The following is a 22,852-nucleotide window of genomic DNA, read 5'->3' on the forward strand; positions in this document are numbered from 1 at the left end:
GTTATGTTTGATTCACCAAAGTCACACTATAACGCAAGTTAACTAACTGATCAAAGCAGTGGTAGACCAACAACTCTGTGATGTTCGAGCAATAATGACTGTTTCTGGTAAAAAGGTGAATATATTCTCAAAATAGCACGCACTTAAACTTTTATAGGTTTATAAGTAGGACTTTTTTAGGTAGCCAAAATTTGTTTTTCTGTTGCCTCCGCTCCACAGCAGTACATAGCTTAGCTTCCTTGTCAGCACTAGTTTCTGCTTCTTCAGACTGGTGGCATGCTAACAGACATCAACTATAGCTATTACACACTGACTATGGATAATTATCCTGTAGAACCCCACTTACAAAAAAAAAAAAAAAAAAAAATCCAAACCATCCCTTTAATATCGGGCCTTTGTTTATCCATACATGAAGTTACATTTTTGAGGTTGCAACTTGCAATTTTGAGGGTGAGGAAAATAATATTGTAAGGTTTTATTTAAATTCAATGTAATGTTGGTTTATCAATTTTGGCCCTTATGATGTGAGTTGTTAATGTACCATTGAAAGACAATCAGAGTTAAAAGGTTTAAAAATAACCATACAAGTAGATTGATCCTTGTTCTTTATAGTGTCATGAGTGGATATTTTCATGATTTAGAAACTGATTCTCTCTAGGTCATGATTATTATCATATAGTGTATTGCATACATGCATGAGGGTCCTAAGTCAAGTTTGAGATTAAGGTTTTGATGTCAATAAATTACTTCATTTAAAAAGTCAAGAACTGCCACATTTCCAACATTATGGCTTTAATTTTTAGCTGGACAACAAAACAACTTCAAAGTCCTTTCCTCAGTTCAGGTCAGCTAAGGTCTTTCCTCTTTTTACAGGGCAGTATGGTCAAGATTGAAATTTAATCCATAAGAAACGATTCCACCACCTCACCGTCAACATAAGACATGAAAGTTTGGTTAGCAGAATAAGTAACTACAGTTTTGAAGTGAAATCATGTGAAACCATCAGGTGTTGTCTGTAGCCTCCGGTGCTTCTTCAAAGAGATGTAAGAGTCAATTTTGAGGATCAAGGGAATCTTCAAATGGGGTGTGTAAGGGTGTGTTTTAAAGCATATCAGAGCGTTAGTGTACTAATTTAGGATAGCAAAATCAGTCTTGCACTAGCAGAAGGGAAAAAAAAAAACAATTTAAAATGCAATGTGAAAATGCAGAATGAAAAGAAAATCAATGTTCTAAAAGTGAGTCAGAGAGTTCACTGAGGCTCCATAGACGCATCTCACACCTACACACACACAAACACACACACTTACACACTCACCCACGCACACACACGCACATTAGAGGAGGCCAGTTCCTCAGGTCTGAACATTTTTGAAAATATCTATTTAATGTGTTATGTCAATACTGTTTAAATTAGGCCAAAATAAAATTTGAATGGAGCAGCATGGTTGCACTATGCATCCTCTTTGATACAATATGGCAGAGGAGATGACTGTGGCCTGTGGTGCTGTCAATGGAGTGTCTGCCAATTCTTTTTTGGTGTATTCTGCCACGGCTGATTGGATAACTATGGAGGTTTCTAATCCTTTTAACCCTGGTGCAGTAGGCTTCTCACATAGGCGTTAGTGGGAATCCGGCACATAAACATGAGGAAATAGACACACACCCAAACATACTGTAGGTGTACAGAAACCATGATGACACACAAGCCTAAAAACAAAGCCGGTACATTTTAATTTTTAAACATGCCAAACATATCATACAACTCAACACCGTTGCTTCCTGTGTATGATTTATTTTTGACAGCATCTGTTGTGGGGATATAAAAATTGAATGAAAATGCCCTCAAGAAATAAAACAGACATCATTTTGAGCAATGGCTTATAAGACTCTGAACCAAGCCGTGGTTAAATAGGCTGAGCGGTTTCCTTCCTTTGTTTCCTTTCTGTTTGAAGACACAAAGAAGGCTGTTACTGCCATCTCTCCAAGGGACTGTGTATTTGTACTTGGCCACCTGTTCCTAGTCTTTGGGTACAATGTTTACTTCAGGCGTACCACATTGCGTGACTTCCTCTGGCAGTGCGAGACAAAGCAATAAAATGCAAATTTCTGCAAACTCCTGCATTTTAGGGGCTATAGTAATTAAGCAAATTGAGAACTTAACACAACTTTAATGAACTTCTCAGGCAAATGAATGCTTATTTTGCACATTGAACAAGACAACATAGGTCAAAATGTGAGTTTGGGAGCAATGTAGAGATGTCCTTTGGGGCCACAAAATTTTGAGTCACTATTCATAAACAACAAAAACATCAAATGATAAAAAGAAAAAAGAAAAAAAAAACAAATATATATATATAGAGCTAGTAACACATACTGGAGAAAACTGACTTGGGAGAGACTTGCTCATGTCTACTATTATTTTTGGACTGTCTTGGTCCATAGAATTTTAAAAATGGGCGTGCTCCCCTTTAACTCAAATGGAATCACAGGATGGTAAAACAAAACCTTTTTTTTCTAGTAATATCAAGTATTGCAAGTGAAATTTGATTTTGCTCTTGAAAATTACTTTCTTTCACAAAAAATGCATTTTTCTCAGCTTTTTGTCTGCAATGTCTTTTTTTTTTAAATGAAAATGCACAAATTCAGATGTTGATAAAAAAGGAACAGAAGAAGCTAGAATAATATGTGTTTTTTTGCATTCAATATTATCTCCATATCAAATATTTCCATATCATATATATATATATATATATCCAATGTTTATGGCTGAGACTCTGAATTTATTCAACTGAATAATCAAACCGTTCATACAACTTAGTATCCCACTGATTCCCACAAGCCATGGATTTCCCACCTCACTGTTGGACATCCTAATATGGTGGTTAATGACCTAATTATCCTCTCGTGTTTCACATTTCCATAAGCTGACTAAAGTGAAAATTACTGGGTTGTACTGCTAGAACAAAGCAGTGACTTTACATCTGCTTTTATTTCAGCACTTTTACAAAAAGCATAATTCCCTCTATTGTATTCTGCAGAAAGGTAACCAGACATTACTTTCTTTTCAAGGTTTTTTTTGTCTTTTACTCTTTTTTCTGATGTGCTACCAGAAAGACGATGGCAAATGCCACCACTTGTCCTCAGGTGGTGAAAGAGACTTTATACACAAACAGCCTTTGAAATGTGAGTGCACCACAGTGCTGTAGCTAATGCAGTTTAAGTGCTGAACATCAGGTAATAATGAATTAGTCAAGCCTTCCATGTACTCCTGGGTCACACTGAGCTCCCGACAAGCCCATAGGTGGCAGCTGACAAGAAGGCTTTGTTGAGGGTCATTGGTACATTACAAAAATAAAAAAAAAGGTAGGGGGTGCTTTATGAATGAGGGGGCAGTAATCAATACCCGAACTACTCACAGGGGGATGTGATATAATTGGAGGTAATTGCAAGCCATGCAGACACACAAATGTGATTCTGGTAATTGAAAACAATGTTGTTCCATTGATTAGAGGATTAAACTGAATTGAATGGGAATAATTAATGGCAAATGAGACAGGCAATGCTGTATTTTTCTCCCTTTTCCTGCCTGTTAAGGCTGAAAGGTTTCATCCAATGACGCCACATTGTTCATAATGGAAAAAAAGAAGTATTTCAGTTTAACTTTTCCATGTCTGACACATTTATGCTACACAAATCAGAGGGGAACGCAGAGCAAGTAGGCCATGGAGTCATCCCCATTTCCTCAAATGCCAGATGCTCAAGAGAGAAACTCTAATTAATCTCCTACACCTTTACCACGATGGCCTTTTCATATTTCTGTCTTTTGAAATGGAAAGTAAAACTCAGTAGGATAACGCAGATCAAAACATGTTGCCATTAAGGCCACTTATACGTAGCACCCCTTTGAAACAAATAGTTTCAAAGGGTTTCCCCGGGAGGTGCACTCAATGTTTCACTGGTAGGTGTACTTGTAATAGTGTAAAATATTGGTATGCAGCTGAAAACCCTCTTAACACAATGATGCTAAAAAAACAAATGTATCTTGATTCAAATCCACCTCAGGATAATAAAGTTAAATATAAAAACACCTATAACTTCCCTCTAGGCAGTTGACTGCTATAGAGAATGTATCAAGTGCATTTTTCGAGACAAAGGTTTCCGGCACAACATGCATTATTAAAACGATGTGGCAAACTGCACATACACAAGCACTTCTATTCAAACATACGCACTTGCATTTGAGGAATCAGTCTTAACAGACCTACAAACAACTCATTTTATCGTCTAAGATCATCTTTCCTTTTAAGTATTCCACAAAATTTAGCATAAATATCAGCCATGTGTTGAATGTGCTCCTTAGCTCATACAATATGTGTAGTGAATTCTTCAGACAAAGACATTCAAAATTACATTTGAAAACATGTCTGGCAATTCACTTTACAACTGCAGCCTTTACAATGTCATGGATTCATAATATTAAAAAATCACCTCCAGCTGCTTTTTGCATAACTGTAACAGCAGCATATGCCATATTATATCAATGCCTTTCCTGTGGATAACAAACATCTGACTATCATATCAGATTAGACAAATCATGGTAATGAGTAGTAATGATTTTGATATAATAAATATAATGCTTTAACTACTTATATTTGGCATTTCAGAAAAATGAGTTGACATTACGATGATAATAGCAGAGCTACAGGATTTGATTGTCACAAAAACTTATTAGCATTGTCTCTCCTATGTTATTAAGACAACAAATACAGCATGCATAAGTGCTAATCATCATTTTTTTTTTGGAGGGGGGTGGGGGGTTGATGAACATCTAAAAGAAAAAAAAGAGAAAAAAAAAGGCCAGAAAAAATGAAAAGTAGACAGCTCGATTTGCTAGAAAATATTTAAAAATTACGATTATTCAAGGAAGAAAAGGTATTTTGTTTACAAGAATTAAAGAATACAAATATAGGTGTCACATGAGCTTGAATCAAAGCCCATCTGGAAGTAACTGGAAGCAAAGCAGGGAAAAACTGCTGACAATCTTGTGTTCAATGTCTGAACATCTCTATTGCAGTTATTGAGGTGTGTGTAAAAACAGTAGTTGTATGGCAGGTTTGCAAGAGTGAGCACCTTCATCCAATGACGACATCATCCCTCTGTGAAACCACATCTATCAGCACAGTGTGACGCCATCTTGTGCAGTTTGTGTCAGTGGGTCAGCAGGCAGATTTTTTGCTGATTTTGGAAGAGATGGGAGGTAAACAATGAGTGTGCTCATCCAGGGCTATACTTACTGCAGACCCTCTAATCTGCTTTAAAGCCATGAGGATTTACAGCTGCAGGGACGGGAGTCGTCCCAGCTAAAACCCACATGTTTCAGCTTTAATTTGAATTCATCCTGACTGACAGATTTAAAATTATTTAACCTGCCTCCACAGCTGCAGCTGAACAGAGCTCAACACAAGTCCATTCACTCCATTTGTCTGTCCCATTTCACATCAGGGTTGACACAGAGGTGCTTGTGATTTTTTTAAAAATTTTAATTCAAATTTCTGCTTTAGTTAAGTTTTACATAATAGCTAAATCGTTACAAACTGGGTGGTTAATGGCAGTCAAATTGAAGCACTTGTTCTTTTCAAGCAGCTGCACTGATTTTGCAATTAATCATGATGGCACACAAGTAATGATGCCAAACCTCTGAAAGATGGCAGCTCCATTATAATGACAAATACTGGGTGAGCGGAAGATGTAATCATAAAGTACAGTGGGAAAGACATACACATGCAATGTGTTGCTGCTACCGCACAGCACAGTACATTAGGGTATGGATAGTAATTACTTCGAACATACAGTTTGACACTTTTCCATTTTTTATACAACATCCGCTGCAGCTCTGTAAGACTCTGACATTTTGAGTTCTTCTGAGAGTAATAAGAATACTCTTCCACTTCACTTCTACCGCCATCGCCTATAGGTGGCCAGAGGCTGTGAGAAATTGCTGAGTAGTTTAAATATGCACTTAGAGACAGTCTGGGCTGCCCAACAAAAGACTAGGTAAAGGGGGAAATGGAGTGGAATTGCTTTTAGGTAGAAGCACTGCTTTAATATTCAGTTATATTAAAAAAAAAAGCATTTCAGTTCTGGGTTCTGTGGTTGAGTTATTCACAAAAACACAATGAAAACACATAATGAAGAGCTCAAAGTTTCCTGGTGTGTTTTCAAAGGATGGTTTGGCAAACATGGAACATATCTGGTTGGGAGCCTTTCAAAGAGGCCCAGGAAGCATACAGAACTGTACTGGACTGTGTGCCGTGTCAGATGAGAACGTCAGAACTCTGCCATGTCAAAAGACTTTACACTGTCTCTGCAGGGCTATTATTCAGATCCTACCGACCCAAGATGAAAGCATCTGGAACTTGTGAATACTCCGAGCCGTTCAAAAGCCCTCGCAAAAACTTTGCAGAATTGGCAGAATATCAACCAAAACCCTGCGTCCCCGAAGTTTCCCGCCCTCACCTCTGCTCCGTCCCAAGTCAAAATGGGGACAAGACGATAATGACCCAACTGGCAGCCACTCAGCTCTCCCACTGTAGCATCATGAGTGAAAATGAAATTGATTTGAAAATCCTACACCAGCCCAGGCTGGAACAGAAGGGATTATTGTGCTGATTGTACTAATACTGTGTCCCTGCCCTCCCCCTCTCCCTCCCACTCTAATTCTACCCATCCTACTCTTCTTCGTCCCTCTGTTTGTCTCTCTCTCCCACCAGTCACCACTCTTCCCTTTTACAGTTTTCCCTTTATTATCCTCGTAAAGAAGCTCCATCTTTTTCTCCCTCCTTTTTCCCCTTGTCTGACGATGTTCACTGTGTGAATCAGGTTAAGACAGCACAGCTGGACAATCCAATGCTGGCTGAGAGAGAAAGAAAGAGAGGATGAAGAGACTGAGAGACTGAGAGTTGCCTGGGGAGGCTGGAAACGTAAAAAAAAAGAAAAAAAAAAAGGCAGCACTCCAATGTGATGAGCTGTACAGAGAAATATAGAACCCCCCCTTGGGACTGGGCATCCCAAATTTTGTTGCACTGTTGCCCTCTGCCCGGAAATCCAAAAATTGATCTGTTTTTCCTGTTTTCCTGCCTCCACTTGGAATCCAACCTGGACTGTAGTGCTAACAGTATCACCTTACCAAATCTTTGTACTGTCTGTGAAAATGAATATCTGCACTGTGTCTCTGTCATAACTTAATGTGACAGTGAGAAATGTTGATTATAGGTTGGTTTTATGGAACTGTGGTAAACACCACGTGTATGTGGGTATGATTTTCATAAACTTGGCTATACAAAAACCGTGTTTTAAACTTTTCCTTACAGATATATCTATTATACTTTATCTACAGTACACAGTGCAGGTTATTGCTCACGGAGCCTCACAAACTCAGATAAACAAAGTATCAGAAGGATCTGTGACTGTACCAGGTGATCGCACCAGCTGCCACCTTAATCATACTCTCTTTGTAAAAATTTCGCTTGTGCCTCTGCATGATTTTATCACAGTCCAAGTCGATTTTACTTCAATGTTTTTCTTTTTTGAAGTGTCATTTTTTTCTCTGTTGGCTGTTATCCAGTGTGTTAAATATTGTACATGAAATTAAGATACATATTTCACCCTTTGAAACTTGAGCAAATTGCCTTCTTTTTTTAAAAGCAGGGCCAATGAGCAACTAGACTAGAAATGGTCAAAAACTGAGCAAGAAATCAGTAAAAAAAATTACAAGAAAACTTCCTGAAAATAAGCAACAGAAAAAAGAAAAGAAAAAAAGAGAAGAGAAGTAAATTAAAATGCAAAAAGAAACATGAAAATGCCATTAATAAATAAATACATATTTAATTTAATTTAACTTAATTTTAAATATACAATTATAAAAATTCTATCTAGGTGCCTTTTTCTTTTTTTTATATATCAAATAATCTCCCAACAGCTAATTTTCACATAATTTTTCTGTTACCCTTTCATTTTTTTTTCTTCTTTTCAATTTTTCAGACATCTCTTGCTAAGTTGCTCATTTCCTATTTTCCATGTTTTCAAAAGAAATCAAAGCAATTTTCTCAGGTCCCAGAGGTTTAAATGGTTTTGAAAGGCGTTTGAATGCAGCACTTCAAAATGATGTTGATCCAGGTTCTAAAGGGTTTAGATTCTTACATTTTACTAACCAGTATTGCTAGTCCTTTTTTTTAAGTCAAGGTTTACTTATTTATTTTTTTATGATTTACTTCTGCATCATTATCACACGGCAACAACAGTATGGTTAAAGGTAAACTATGCTGGATTTTCTTTAAAAAAATAAAACAAAAAAAAAAAATAATATGACGACTTAGAAGTAATACCTCTAATTCATCACTTGTGACCCACTAGGAGTGTATCCTGCTGTTTGCATCCTCAGAGACTCTGCTTTCCGCCCTGTATTTTTTTTTTTCTTATTATTTTGCTTGGTTTGAGATGTTCTTGGACACAGTGTGCAGGTGAGGTTGGGACTTAATAAAAGGTAGCAACCAGATACCAGAACATAAAGTGCCCACATCCAAGAGAAAACTACCAAAGAAAAACAAATATATAGAGAAAAGAATGCCAAGTACACACTCTTGCTGGTGATACAGACAGTGGACTTTCTGCATAGTATACTTTTAAGGTTCCGGTTGCGGTGAAGGAACCATCAATGTTCCAGCTAAAAGGGTCACCATTAATTGTTGATCTTTGACGAGAGCAGCATGAAGTCAGACATGCTACATGCCCACCCACCACCTTGATCTTGACACCCTTACTCTCTCAATGTAAAGGCCAAACTCCTCCCTGCAGTGCTACTGAATGTTGCACCGAATTGTGCCAATTTGTCCAATAAACTAATTCTTGGGGATATTTGATGAGTAGTGTTCAGTATTGTAAAGTGTGTTTTGAATAACAGCCAATCCAAAAGTATGACACTAACTGCAAGAAGCATTTTGGACCCAGGTTCAAAGTGGGTCTTAAATTTAGCAGTAGAAGGCAGGTTCATCTGGTCAGGTCTGACAGGTGTGGCGTGGGTTTCGGTCTTGGACTTGGGCCTGCACAGTACTGGATAGGGGACAGTGACCATGAAAAATATAACTGCATTTATCAAGTCATGTCCTGTCATAGTTTGGGAATTGAAAAAAAGTTTTTTTTCATCCATCCTGTCATAACAAAATATATTTTCATATTAAAAAAAGAGAGCATGACTTTGGGTTAACTTTATAAGTAGTTAAGCAATTTTCTGTAGTATATTTGCAAAATTATTTTCAACACAGCCTCCAGAAAAATTGATTTTTTGCTTTGAGCATGTGTTGCAGGATCGGTACCAGGTGTACTGTGGAAATAAGCAATCATCTTTCCTCACAGGGGGGCATGCTGTGACTCTCAGTTAATTTCCCACATCCTTAAAGTCTTTATTTCCATGTTGGAAAAGCACAGTTCTTTGCAGGGCGGCTGGTGCACACTGCAGCACTCAAAGACCCATCAGCCATCAGAGTTCAATAGTTGAGGTTTTAATAATGCAAATGAAAATGGCTGTATTCCCCGGCATTGTGAATGGTATCGGAACTTGAATTAGACTAACATCATGTCTTATGTAGTGTCTGAGCCTCTAGCAGATTTCACATACATAATATCTGGCCGACTCCGACTCAAATTAAAGGCAGAGTTCTGGGCTAAGTTTTGACGAAGATCCTCTGAGGCAAAGCACAAGTGCAGAATCATCTTCCCGGAAAGTAACAAGCCAGGCAGAGTGTATTGTCAAAGCGCAGATAATTGACCCAGAGGAGAGCAATCACAGAGACTGTGTCATTAATGCTTTAATAAGCAATTGTCAATTATCAGGGCTTTCGCCTGACATCACAACCTTCCCCAGGCTACTACATAGTGAGGGACTCAAAAAAAGCAATTAAAAAGTAAACTATTGTGACTCAGAAATGGCTTGAAGAGATGTGGGGAAACTTTTCTTATTCTTCTCCTCAGATACACATTGTGACTTGCTGAGGATGAGAATGGTTTGATTTCACTTGTTGGCATCATCCTTGCAAATAAAAAAAATAAAAAAATGAACAGGCTAAGTCACCATAGAAGGGCGCTCTGATATATGGGGTGTTTTTCAGTTGACCTAAATCTCATAGGTCTGGAACACGACGGCTGGGAAACAGGCCTAGATTTAATATGCCAGGACTTATGTTCACGGTTTCCAGGGGCAAATGTCACTTCAAGAAGATACACATTCTCAAATAAAATTCTCCCTCCCTTTGGAGGAAGAAGACAGCTCGGGGACAAATGTAAGACCCAGATATAGTCGCTAATCTTTGAACTCAACACAGAGCCACCACATCATTAAAATGGTCGAGGATGCGGCATGCTTACATGCTTACTTCTGAGTAAAGCATGTTATGCAAGAGATCCAAAGGAAGCATATTACAAAACCTGACCACTGATACGATCTTAATCCCAGAGCATACTGTACATCACAAGCTCTAATTCACTTCAACACACGCTGGCATAACAATGTTTATCTAAGACACTATAACAACTTCTAAAGAATAATCTCTTCCAGATTAAACCCTCGATGAACCGTTTAGGCAAAGGGGTTGAAAGGTTAGCGCTGTATCTGGTTAAAAGGAAGAACATGCTACCGCTAAATTTCATTCTTGAAAGACAGAAGGAAATCAATTTAGACTCAATGCTGTTCCCTATAGGCACCGCCGACAGTTGCTGGAGATATCTGTCAATATTTAGTTTATGATCACTTTTGATGGAGTCTGAGGGGGGAAATGAGATTCTGTGAACAAAGCATGGTGTCACAACACACTGAAAAGAAGTCGTGCCTGTCACAACAAAGTATTGGCAGAAATTTGAATGAAATGCCCCGTCATTAAATCATTCTGATCTAATTCTAGAGAATTTTCACTGTGATCTGTAACGCAAGTGTATCATGTAAGTAATGCATTACATTTTCTCACCGCATAAACTATTCCATAGCCATTATAAAGCTTTAAGAAGAGTTTCACTGCTGGAAAGATTGCCTCTTTCAAAAATTAGGCTGTCTATGCATGTGAAGACGTAAGCACTTTTGGAATTGGTGCTACATGACCAGAGAAAACAGCAAAAATTTACACTTTTGGTCAGGAGCAAGAAAACCTTCAACTATCAGAATTCACTGCACATCTCATCTCATCTCAAGTTGTCATATTTTGCCGCTTTGCAGTGGACTTGGCATTTGCATATCATGCTCTAGGTACCTTCTGTGTTTGCTATTTACATGCTGGGATTCCACTACCGTGATGTTAACACAAGCACGGGTGGGATGACACCGCAAGTGGTTTTGTTTAGCCAACAAAAGCACATGGCAACCGATGTCAGGACGTCAACAAATGCACATGCTGGCAGGGATGATTAGGATTAGGCAAAAGAGGCATGTGGTAAGGTGTAGGCAAAAACATCACATTCAGACTGGAAGCAAACACCCAGGACTCCCAGGAGAAAGTCTGGTTTTCTGTCCAGTTCTGGCTGGCCGCGTTCTCAGCTGAGGCCATCCTGCGGCGCATATGCTGATACGAAGACTTGGAAATAAGAACAGGCAACATGAAATACAAAAATGTGGAAGTTCAGCATGTAGTTCAAGCAACAGCCTAGGACAGCCAACGAAACTCTGCCAGATTACATGTTTTCCATCATTTTGCAACATACCACAGCATTTTGTCGGGGTGGGGAGTTGGATATAGGCACTGGTTGGGTGGATGGACGTTTACCACAGTTCATCTACAGATTGATCTGATACAAAGCTTGTAAAAATAGGCAAAGTATCCCTTTAAAAATATACATTTGAAAAAGGCTTTCACAATGAGGTACACTAGTGTTGCCAATTTGAATGTCCCAAGCATAAATAGAAAATATTTTGCTGATTTATTCAGCTCTGCACAGGTCTTAGACCCTGGTAAAACTACATTTCCTTTCACAATTCAGCAGCAAGGCCCGCCGCTGTGTGTTCTGTCACAGTGGTTGTTTGGCCACACACTGTTTCTCTATTCCAGCATCTCTCCTCTTGTGCCATGAATGTCACGACTGCAGCCACAGGCTCCACTAAAGGAGCGCGGGCCTTATTACGCCCCCAGGTCACCAATATCCCCTCAGCCTTCACAAAACCCAGCTTATGGAATCAGATACACTGTGTAGCTCGACAAATTACTAGCCGACGGCATCCCACCCCTGTTCAAAGTTCGCGCATTTTAGCCCTCATGTTTTTTTCTTCGCGCCCCACCCCCATATCCAATTTGTCAGGTGGAAACTGGGTGTGAAAAATGGTTGTGTTTTCCAATGGAGCCACAGGGATCTGAGTTGCAGTTTATCGCTGCTTGATTTGACAATAAATAAGACTGATGGCGAATGCCAACAAGATACGTAGATTACAAACATCAAATTAATTATGATGCTCCCTGAGTGCTTACCACAGATAATTATTCAGGGATCGTTTATCAGAGGTAATGGTTAAAATAGCAAACTTAGGAATGCTTTCTTGGAAGAGAAGAATCTCATATGGCTCTGGCTGAGTGCAAAAAACGCCTGCCGCCACCACCTCCTGAAGGAGACACACTGACTGGGTGACTAAACGGCTGAATATAGCAAAGACGTACTCAATTGGATTTGGAAAAGTGAAACAAATAGCTGTGACCCCTGGTGAGTTCAACGGTAACTGAGTCAATTGACTAATTTGATCAGCAGGTGCCTGAATGGATGGCACCTGGTTGCACGAAGGAATCCATTAAAGAGATTTATGCCTTGTGTGTGCGTGTGTGTGTGTGTGTGTGTGTGTGTGTGTGTGTGTGTGCGTGTGCGTGTGCGTGTGCGCGTGCGTGCACGCACCTATAAGCAAGCTCCGAGCACATGTGGGGAAATGTGCTTGTGCATGTGTTTGTTTGTGCGTCTGCAGGCTTCCTGACAGGCTGTGTTAAAGGTCTATCCCATAATTGCATTCTATATTCTCACACTCATTACACTGGCTGATGTTACTGTACATAAAGCACGGAAGTGGAGGAGAGGACAGAGGGAGAGTGAGGAATAGGGAAAAGTCAATGTGATAGAGTGTTCTGTATGCAGCCTATTATACCACTGGACTTCCCAACAGTACATCCCATTTTGTGTGTGTGTGTGTGTGTGTGTGTGTGTGTGTGTGTGTGGAGGGGGTGCACTAGGGCTGGAGGGGAGGCAAAGCGCCTTGTTTACAAAAAGGCAAAAAATAACCGAATCTAAATCCTCTTGCATTTATACCCTGCCACAAACACATGGCTTTAGTCACGTGGTCCCACTGACATCTGCCCAGCAGTACCACAATACCACTGAGTTGACAGCTTGCATTGTCTAGGAGGTGATTAAGTGGGATGCGGGGCTATTATGGACACAAAAACCGGACCAGCACACACAACAGAATTCGCAGACTGGAGCTTTAGATTCACGGGGGCTGCAAACAGCCATGAGCAGCAATGGAGTTATTCTGACACTGATGCTACTTCACCTACTTGTCCCCTGCAGGGTGCAATTAATCTCCTCTAAACATCCCGCGGTAATTCGTAAAATCCAAACAAGACTGCACAGTTCTCTGTCTCTTTCGCATCATCCTCTTATCTAAGTCTAGAATCCCCTGTCTCTGCCCATTAATCCACTCACACACAGCATCTCCGGACACCGTGACGCACTTCGGTGTGCCAAGCTCTTGAATCAAGCATAATAATAATAAAAAAAAATAGCGCGTTGGTGACCACAGCCTCGGTTCTCTGTGCGTCATGTCAGCGAAGGCGTTTAAGCTGATGTAAATACCACTAGAAGAGGGATATCATTGCAAATCTATATGCAGTTTCTATAGAAATAGTGCATGGGAGAAAGATCGACCACCAAAACATAATGCATGTTATACAGAAATATTACAGCTATCTTGGTATCGACTGGTTGTTGAAATAAAAGTTGCAGACCCAAGGAAATAAACTCCGAAACGTCCCACCCCCTTTACTTTTTGTAGTCTTGCGGAAAATATAAGTTTTCCGCAGGCAGAAAATAGCAAAATATACATATTACACTGCAAATTAACCATGAGGTGATACCCTATGGAGCCGAGATCTGTGGCATGCAGCTGCTGCCAGCCCGCAAGGAGGGTGCTGCTCTGCATCCGGAGGGAGACAGGAGGAGAGAAGGAAAGTTGGAAGGCGACTCTTACCTTATGATCGCTGTATCGCCCTGACGGATGGTGATGTTGTCGGTGGCCCTCTGCATATCCACACTCCGGACGGGAAATCCTGTGGGAATAAGACACAGCAGTCTGAAAAAAGAAGCCTGCAATTGCCTCCAACACGATTTGCGTCCGACTTGCATTTTAAAGCACAGGAGCGCGCGCTGTTCGGAGAGCTATAGATCCAAGGGTTAAAAAAGGGGGGGGAGGAAGGAGGAAGAAGAGTAGTTGTCCAGACTTCTCGGAAAACGCGGGATGCTTTTAGGTCCAAAAACAGTCCTGGAGGGATGCGTGTTAAGGGTTTCCGAAAAGAGTTTCGGGACGAAAGCGTGCGGTGTTGTTCGGGGGTCGTCGCTCTATAGTCCAGTGATGCGTAATGCTCTCTGCGTAAAGGAACGGCACAGCCAGCAACTGCGATGGAGTGAGGCAGGCTTCTGTTCCGAGTCTGAGAAACCCCCCCCCACCACCACCACTACCACCACCATCTCTCTCTCTCTCTCTCTCTCTCTCTCTCTCTCTTTCTCTCAGATTATCCAGCCGTCTGGCTGTGATGCTCCCCTTATTGGTTGTCAGGACAACAGCACCACCTGAGGTCCCTTTCAGTGAGACACAACTGAGTGAGGACAGGAATTGTGGCCAAAGAAGAAAGGATGTTGATTTTTTTTTTTAAAGGAAAACAAAAACAAAAACAAAAAGCAGGTGTTGTGCAGTGATACCCTTTGCAGCAGTATAGATGTATCTGGCATATTTGGACACAGATCCCAAAAGGAGACATCAAGTGGTCCCGGGGATATGCTCAAAATCAACAGTCCGAACCAGGTCCACAGGTTAGAATCTATACACAACTACTGTATTTGCTCTTGCCTCCCTGGAGGTGAACCCGAGCAAAGACTCTCTCACAGCATCACTTTATCATTAGTCTTCAAACAAACGGTATGCTCACAGGTATCCAGTTATCTAGAGCAGTGGCTGCCAAGCATTTTCACGCCGCGCAGATTTGCATTGGACCATGAACCCTCCAGTGGATAAGACTTTCTGTAGTTAATTATGATTTAATGTGGTAAATTACATAAGTTCAGGGTGCTCTTAGGTAGAGAGCAGTGAAACCTATCATTAAAAAAGAAAAAAGAAAAACAGTTATGCATTTTTTTTAATCGTTTGTGTGCGAAATCCACAATATTTGCACTGTAACCACAATCTAGGACTCTGAAATACACTTTTTTGGGAGAATTATATGCATGAAATAGTCTTTTCTCTTCATAGTCCATGTTATATTCTTCCCCTCTACAGTTTAAGTGAATTAAGTGAAGGAAGAGAGATGAAAAACAGATTCAAGAGTGCCAACTCTGTTGACCATGAACAGGGCAAAGCTCAGCTGCATATAGCTTCACCAGACATAATCACCTCTTGTCTAGACTGCCATGACTGCCATGAGGCTGGAGCTCTGTAAGCAATTACATCCACTTTCAACTTAAGCAAGGACACAAGTTTTGAAGGTGCGCCTTTACAATCCAGCAGCAAATGCAGAAAGTGCTTTTCATTTCACCACTGGCCAATCAAGCTGCGGCTTAATAGGCCATGATCTGAAGCTCATTTGACGATGTGCTTAATGAACTGAAGAGTAACAATCAAGGCAGTGCACTAAGCATTTTATTTGATTCAGAAAATGCATCAATACAAATGTGAATCATTGTCATTCGTTGCACAGTGCTTTTTTGTTTCGTCTCTGGTGGTGTTTGGTTAATATATTTAAATCAGACACAAGAACGTTTTAATGCTACTCTGCACATGGATACAAGTACAGGACACAGCGAGGATTCAATATATAATTTCAATGTAGATCTCCAACAATAATGTAATTGTACTGTGCACATACAGGAGAAGTAATCCTGTTCAGAGCACAGGCAGTCTGAATGAACCAAAACAAGGTAGTGTGGATGAGCACGGAAGAGGATTAGGGTGACATGATAAATTTGTGGTCTGAGTTGAAAGTCAGAATTCTGTAAATAAAGTCATAATTCTCAGATTTAAGTCACAATTTTGAGTAAAAGGGCAGATTTCAGATTTAGAATCAGAATTTTGAATCAGAATTCTGAGAACTGAGTCCAAATTCTGAGTTCAAAATCAGATGTCTGAGGGTGCATTCAGAAACACTTACTCTGAGTGCCAGGGTAACTCTCTGGTACAAACTGGACTGCTCAGAAATTCAGAGCACTGTTGGAATGTACCATTCGGTTATCCAGAGCAGCACGCTCTGGGAGTTTCAGGGCACACTCTGACCACTAAGAGCAGCAAAGTGCCAAATGAAGTGAATGTGTAATGAATTTTACTGTTTGTCAGTTAATAGAGAAATAAACGCTCCATGGCTTTGAAGAACAGCTCTCCCATTTAAGTGTAGCGCGTCAGATTGGAATAACAAACACACACCTAGTGTACCCTAGAGTTCAAAGTCAGAATTCTGAGGTTTAAGTCAGATCACACCAAAATCTGTGAAGAAAATCTGAATTCTAAGAATCTAGTCAGAATTCTGAGACTTAAATGAGAGTTAAGCCTCTGACAGAGAATTCTAAGAATAAAGTCAGAATTCTAATAACTGAGTCAGAAGAATTCTATGAATTAAGTCAGAGGTCTGAGAATAAAGTCAGAAATTTGATTAAAGTCAGAATTCTGAGACATGAGTCAGATCTCTGACTTAGAATTCTGGGAATAAAGTCAGAGTTATGAGAGATAAGTCTTAAGACCTGAATAAGAACTCAGTGTTTAAGTCAGAACTCTGATTTCAGAATTCTGAGAATTAAATCAAGATTCTGAGAATTGAGTCAGAATTCTGACTTAGAATTCCGAGACTAAAGTCAGCACTTATTTGTTATTCTCTGAATTCTACTGGTAACCTTAGAACTTAAAGTTTCCATATGTGACCCTAAATCCTCTTGTGTAGTTAATGTCATTTTATAACAAGCACATATTTATAACCAAATTATCCTCATGAAAATTCATTAAAAAAATGTTTTGGTGGGTTCTTATGAAAGCTGTCAAATTCTGGACATTTGAGCAGGCAAAAATATTCATACATACTTCAATTCCAGCAAATTTCCCCCCGCACAAATACATGTTTGACCTATTAATTCATTTGTTCCACCTGATTATTTTGAGGTCATAGCAAGCTTGCTGCTAAAATGGGGGAACAACTTATCAATCTGGTTTCTCAACATCCATTGCTGTACAACAAGCACTTGCTAAAACTACCTCAACAACCAAACAAAGGACTATACAATAGCTATAGATGTTCAATCCACTGGGATACGACAAGGAAGGTAATGTAGCTGACATGCATTTGCTTCACGGAATGGGGCTGGCCACAACAGCTAGCATTAGCATCCAATCTGGGGTCCGATTAGTTTGTGTTTTGTAGTTAATATTAGCCCCCTCAGACATGTTTCTGTCTGCACAGACTTTTGTTTTGTGGAATTTTTTGGCCATATGTGGAACTTTTGATGCAGATTTTCTGTATTCCTGCACTGCATTTACGCATTGCGCTGGTGAGAAATGGAATCTAAGCCTCATTTTCAGATTTCTCAGATTTTAGGCAAGAGTTCAGGTCGGACTTTAACAGCCATCTTTTCAGCTGCTGTAACCTACTGTGACATATAGGCTTTACAACTAGACTGAAGAAAATGGAAGTTCAGAAGATGTTTGCACAGCTAAAAAGTAACTTTAGTGAAATTACTAATAACGGGAATGTTTGGAGGTGCTGATGGTAGTGCATTAGTTAAGGAGCACAAAAATGTTTTCAGGGAGGCATGCTTGCATAGCTGCTCCCAACTTGGCCCTTAATAATCAGCGCCTGTTATTTCCTCAAAGCTTCTGAAGATTTTAGCTATCTTGGAGATTGCACAGTTTATGAAAGAGCATATGCATTAAGGCCACTTAAAAAGGGACTACTGGGCTCTGAAGAGAGGAAAAGAGGCTCTCCTTTGCATACAGATTTATACAGGAATGGCTCCCATGTGGCTTTTATCTATATTTTTCGTTAACAATTCTCAAAAGCCCGTCAGTGATCTAAGAAATGTTGTGTGTGTGTGTGTGTGTGTGTGTAATTAATTGCAATCTTCCTTGCATGGAGGAGGGGAGGCCAGGGACACAGCAGCTTTAACCAGTACCTAACAAAAGGCCAGTGATCTCTCGTTCTGCCCCACACTGGAGAACACACAAACACGCACGGACAAACCGAGCGCTGAGATACAGAGGGGTTATTATCATGCAGGTGGGACGCTCTGGGTTGGTGGGTGTTGTGGTTTCGACAGCAGAACTGGTGATATATTCTGCTGCAGTGTACACAATAGAAATACATAATACACTTTAAGTAAATATGACAACTGATGTGTAAAAATGTGTGTCCCATTCAGGGAACAGAGGCAGGTTAGCTGTTAGCATTAAACACTTCTCAGGATCTTCCATTTAAGGCAATTGACAGCTCAATAAATAGAAGATGACACACACTAAGCTCAGAGGAAAATTCCTTTGCTATTGAATTTGGTTCGCTGGTGATATTTACAGATCATTTGTCTATATAATTCAGGAACAATGACACGTGTGTTGTGTGTATATACAGTAGGATGCCAGCTTTTCTTGTTCAGTACCACAGAGCCAAAAGCTGTTTTTGAGGACAGTAATAGTGCTATTGCATGACACAGTGAAGAGACATACACAATAATTGGTATCTTCTACGAAAAGCAGTGCAGTCTGTGACAGATAATGATGGAACAACAATGGTTATAAAAGGGGATTAACTTCTTTGAGGCGAAAGCGTATGAGAGTATGATCTATTATTCAACTTTGTGTAGTTCAGAAGGTGATAGCAAGGAATGCCCCAGGAAACTATTCTATTGGAACACACCAGAGACAAATGTAATATAACTAGTAATCATGGCTCTGCTTCTTTGTGCTTGGCATCAAGGCAATCACACTGCATCGTATATTATCCCAATGCTGGTTAGAAGCTGGATTCAAAGCTGCGAAATTTCCAAAATTTGTTAGCAATGACTCATAATTTTTTTTAACTTACAGTCTCCGTGAAAGGGCAGCCACTTTAAAGTGTTTTTATTAATACATATTATGAGATGCCCTGACTTACTACCCATCTCATTAGTCATGATGACTCCAGCAGAGGAACTGCACGGCTGCATTGATCAATAAGGAAGAACTACAGCAGAAAGAAAAGCAGATGTATAGCTTTGAGTTAAAGATGCAAAATCCATTCTTTAAGGTGAATTCACACGTTGTTCCTAAGACGTTCATTAACTCAACATTTGCAAATAGTAAATAAAGACATCAGAGAATTCATATGTGGTTTGGAAACACCACAGTCTGGGAAATATATTGGCAGAAATGGACTATAAGAAGTATGTGTCTATAGTGTACAACCATCTAGAAATAAGAATCATTGTGTTTTGATACCTGATAATGAGCCACTTATCTACATAAGTAGGTGGTCCTTGTCCATGGTGTGCACCTTGTTGCACCTTCATGTTTCTACAGTACCCAGAATGGACAAACCAAATACTGTCTCTGGATAGGACCATTTGCATTTTTTGATTTTTATTTTTTTGCATCACCAACTGTGGTGACTTACCGCAGTAAGTTGCACTCACAGTTTACATCTACATCTGCTAAAATGGGGATGCTTCATACACATCTCCCACGGGACAGCACAGGAGAGCTATACAATCAGCACAGTTTCAAGATGAACACCCAAGATTGGTCACCAATTTAGTATGTGACCATATGTCTTGCCCTCTGTTCCTGAGTTATGACATAGAATAATATCCAGAAATTCTTTTGCAAAGCATTATGTCACAGCGAAGATGACCTTTTCTACATGTATACAATGTTACCACTTCATCATTTCATCCTATTAAATTTGTGTAAAATGTTGCCATAATTTGCATATGAATACCTGTGTTATGGCCAAACACCATTTTTGGAGGTTGCAGTTACCTTGACCTATGACTATTGACCATTAAATTCTAATAATTTCATTATTGATTCCGTGTGGACGTGCGTGCCAAATTTGAAGATATTACATTGAATGTGTTCTTCAGATATTACGCTCACAAGAATTAGACAGACAAAGTCAGAGGGAAATTTGCTTTTCACCTATGACCACAAAAATCTAATCACTTCATCAATCAGTCCAAGTGGAGATTTGGGACAAATTTGAATGAATTCCCTCAAGGCATTCCTTAGATACTGCGGATTCGGAAGGAGGGACAATTGGTTTTAATCACCTGGTCTTTTTTTTAAAAATAAAACTTTATTCTATAACTGAAATTCCAGTTTCATGCTGTGTTAAAATGCATGCTTTTTTGTGTGATTACAGTGTAAGAATAGAGCATAGCAACTGGTTACAATAATATGCTTTACAGTCTATTTCTTGTGAGCTGCAGGAACCAAGCTACAGAATTATCTTCTACCAGGCTTTGTCTCACAAAGCCCTTTGTGATAAAAAAACAAAAAAACATGATATAGTAGAATGACATCAGTAAGGCTTCTTGCCTCCACTTCCACCATGTAAATTTTAAAAGTGACAATGCCTGCACATTATTTCATAACACCATACCATGACCTGGATTTCATCAGTATTACCTGGATTCATCATTACTGCCTCAATGTCATCATTTGCTGTTTCTCCCCGTTACGTTTTTTTTCTTTCTTTTCTCTTTTTTTCCTTTTCATTCAGACACCTATTGTAGGTTATATACTCTCATTTGAAATGTTTTACATAAATAAATAGTGTGTTCATGTCAAGGCTTTGTTGGCAGACTGTAATTCTAATGATATTACCTATTCAAAGCATTTTTTGAAGTGGGGTTGTATGAGGTGGGTGCTTGTCCATAGTCAGTGTATTGCCTACAGTGTATTACAAAACAAAGGAAAAAGTGGAAATATTCTGTTAAAATTGCTTTGACAATGTTGTGGTGATGTCATAGGGGTTATCTCTTCTTGAGCCTGGATAATACCCATTTACAACAAGCACCCTGTGTTACAAACTGAGTTCTTGGAACTTGAAAAAAAAAAAGGCTTTTACAAGAATATTAGGGGTTAAGGAGAGATACTATCTAGTTGCATTATGGATAATCTCTTTGAAAATATATCTGTATACAACGGGAAAAGACTTTGGTATTGGAATCTCTCTGGTTCCCATTTGTAGTCTGAGTATTTTATATCAAATCAAACTTCATTTATATCGCACTTTTTATACAATCACGCAAAGTGCTTAACAGAGCAAGATTAAAACAGCGCGGAAAAATAAATATTAACTAAACATTCTAACAACAAATATTGACCTGCATTTAAGTGGCAGGTAAGCAGTCTGTTTGGTGAGGTGGAAAGCATGAACCAAAATGCAATTTCAGAGGCCATCAGCTATAGATTGACAATGGTTTAGGTTTGCATTCACATTTATGTTTTAATTAATCTGCATTCATACACAGATACCTGTTTATACAAATTAGCAAAAAATTACCAGCACATGGAACAGGAAGTCTTAGCCTGCATAGCTGCTGGCTACACTGGATGTCCTGAAATATTGGCAGTTACCCCCAGAGGCTATATTGTCCTTAGACCAATAAACGTTGGGTTCTGAGATTGCATTTTGGGAAGCATAGTCCCACCTCTTCATGGAAGTGCATGCTAAAATGCTGAAGTACCATGTTAAAGAATAACTTCATGCCACATGACATTTTTCACAGTGACTGGCCCATTGTCCTAGACACCCACGACACCAGCATGTATTGCTCGTTACAGTGCACAATGGCACACCCTTAATGTCAGGCTATAGCTTTAGGACTGACATGTGTAACTGGTTGTTAGCTTAAGTTCCACACCACATATGCCTGCTACAAGCAATCATTTCTGCTTGTTTGCCAAGTCTATGGACAAGATATACAGTATGTGTCTGCAGTTAACCATAAATAACAAACAATTGCTACTTCTGTGCAGTTGGGAGAAAGCTTCTTGGTTCAATGCTTGTCACTTTCACCAACTCAGTCACAGCAAATTATATGTTGATATCTATTGCCATTGCTGGCCAATGAAACCATAGCATTAGGTTTCAGAAACACTGCACTTTTGTTTAAGATTTTGTCAGTCCTTTGGTTTATATGTGAGGGCTGACGGTAAACATCAAATACGGCATTTTGCCATACTGAGTGCAAGTTGCAGTGTCTCAAAGTCTGGTAATATGTTAATAATGCAGACAGATAGAAGTCACAGTAGAAGGAGACAGAGTAGAGGAGAAGACAAGGTAAAATATGCAAAAAGAAAGCCTCCCCATCAGTCATATGATTCAGTTGACCTGTTGCATGTAGTGGTTTTATCTGGCATAGTGAGCAGCGAGGCTGTGTAAAAATCTCAACAACCTTGGCTGCTCACCATACGCACACTGCTGCATCAAAGCCAAATGTTTCACTTCATTTCGGTTGCAAAGCCAACATGTTAGAGACATTCAGTTTGTTGTGTCAGCCCGGAGGTCAACAGCAAACCTCACAATAGCAAAGGGAAAGTAGAGCACAATCTTCC

The 22,852-nt window shown here is 39.6% G+C and overlaps 1 protein-coding gene across 2 annotated transcripts in view; it reads right to left on the bottom strand.

Moving 5' to 3' along the window:
* Nucleotides 1-22,852, bottom strand: part of lsamp (limbic system associated membrane protein) — a 496,316-nt gene that overhangs the window by 217,017 nt on the left and 256,447 nt on the right. The window contains exon 2 of one of the 2 annotated variants that reach the window (XM_042486243.2): nt 14,261-14,339. In XM_042486243.2, the coding sequence (XP_042342177.2) occupies nt 14,261-14,339 (79 nt within the window). Of the gene's footprint in view, nt 1-14,260; nt 14,711-22,852 lie in introns of those variants that run through there. The other variant, XM_042486242.2, reaches the window with a different exon arrangement.

Source organism: Plectropomus leopardus, chromosome 6 (assembly GCF_026936395.1).
Source record: "Plectropomus leopardus strain MGB_pleo_1.0 chromosome 6, ASM2693639v1, whole genome shotgun sequence".
NCBI classification, from domain to species: domain Eukaryota; kingdom Metazoa; phylum Chordata; class Actinopteri; order Perciformes; family Serranidae; genus Plectropomus; species Plectropomus leopardus.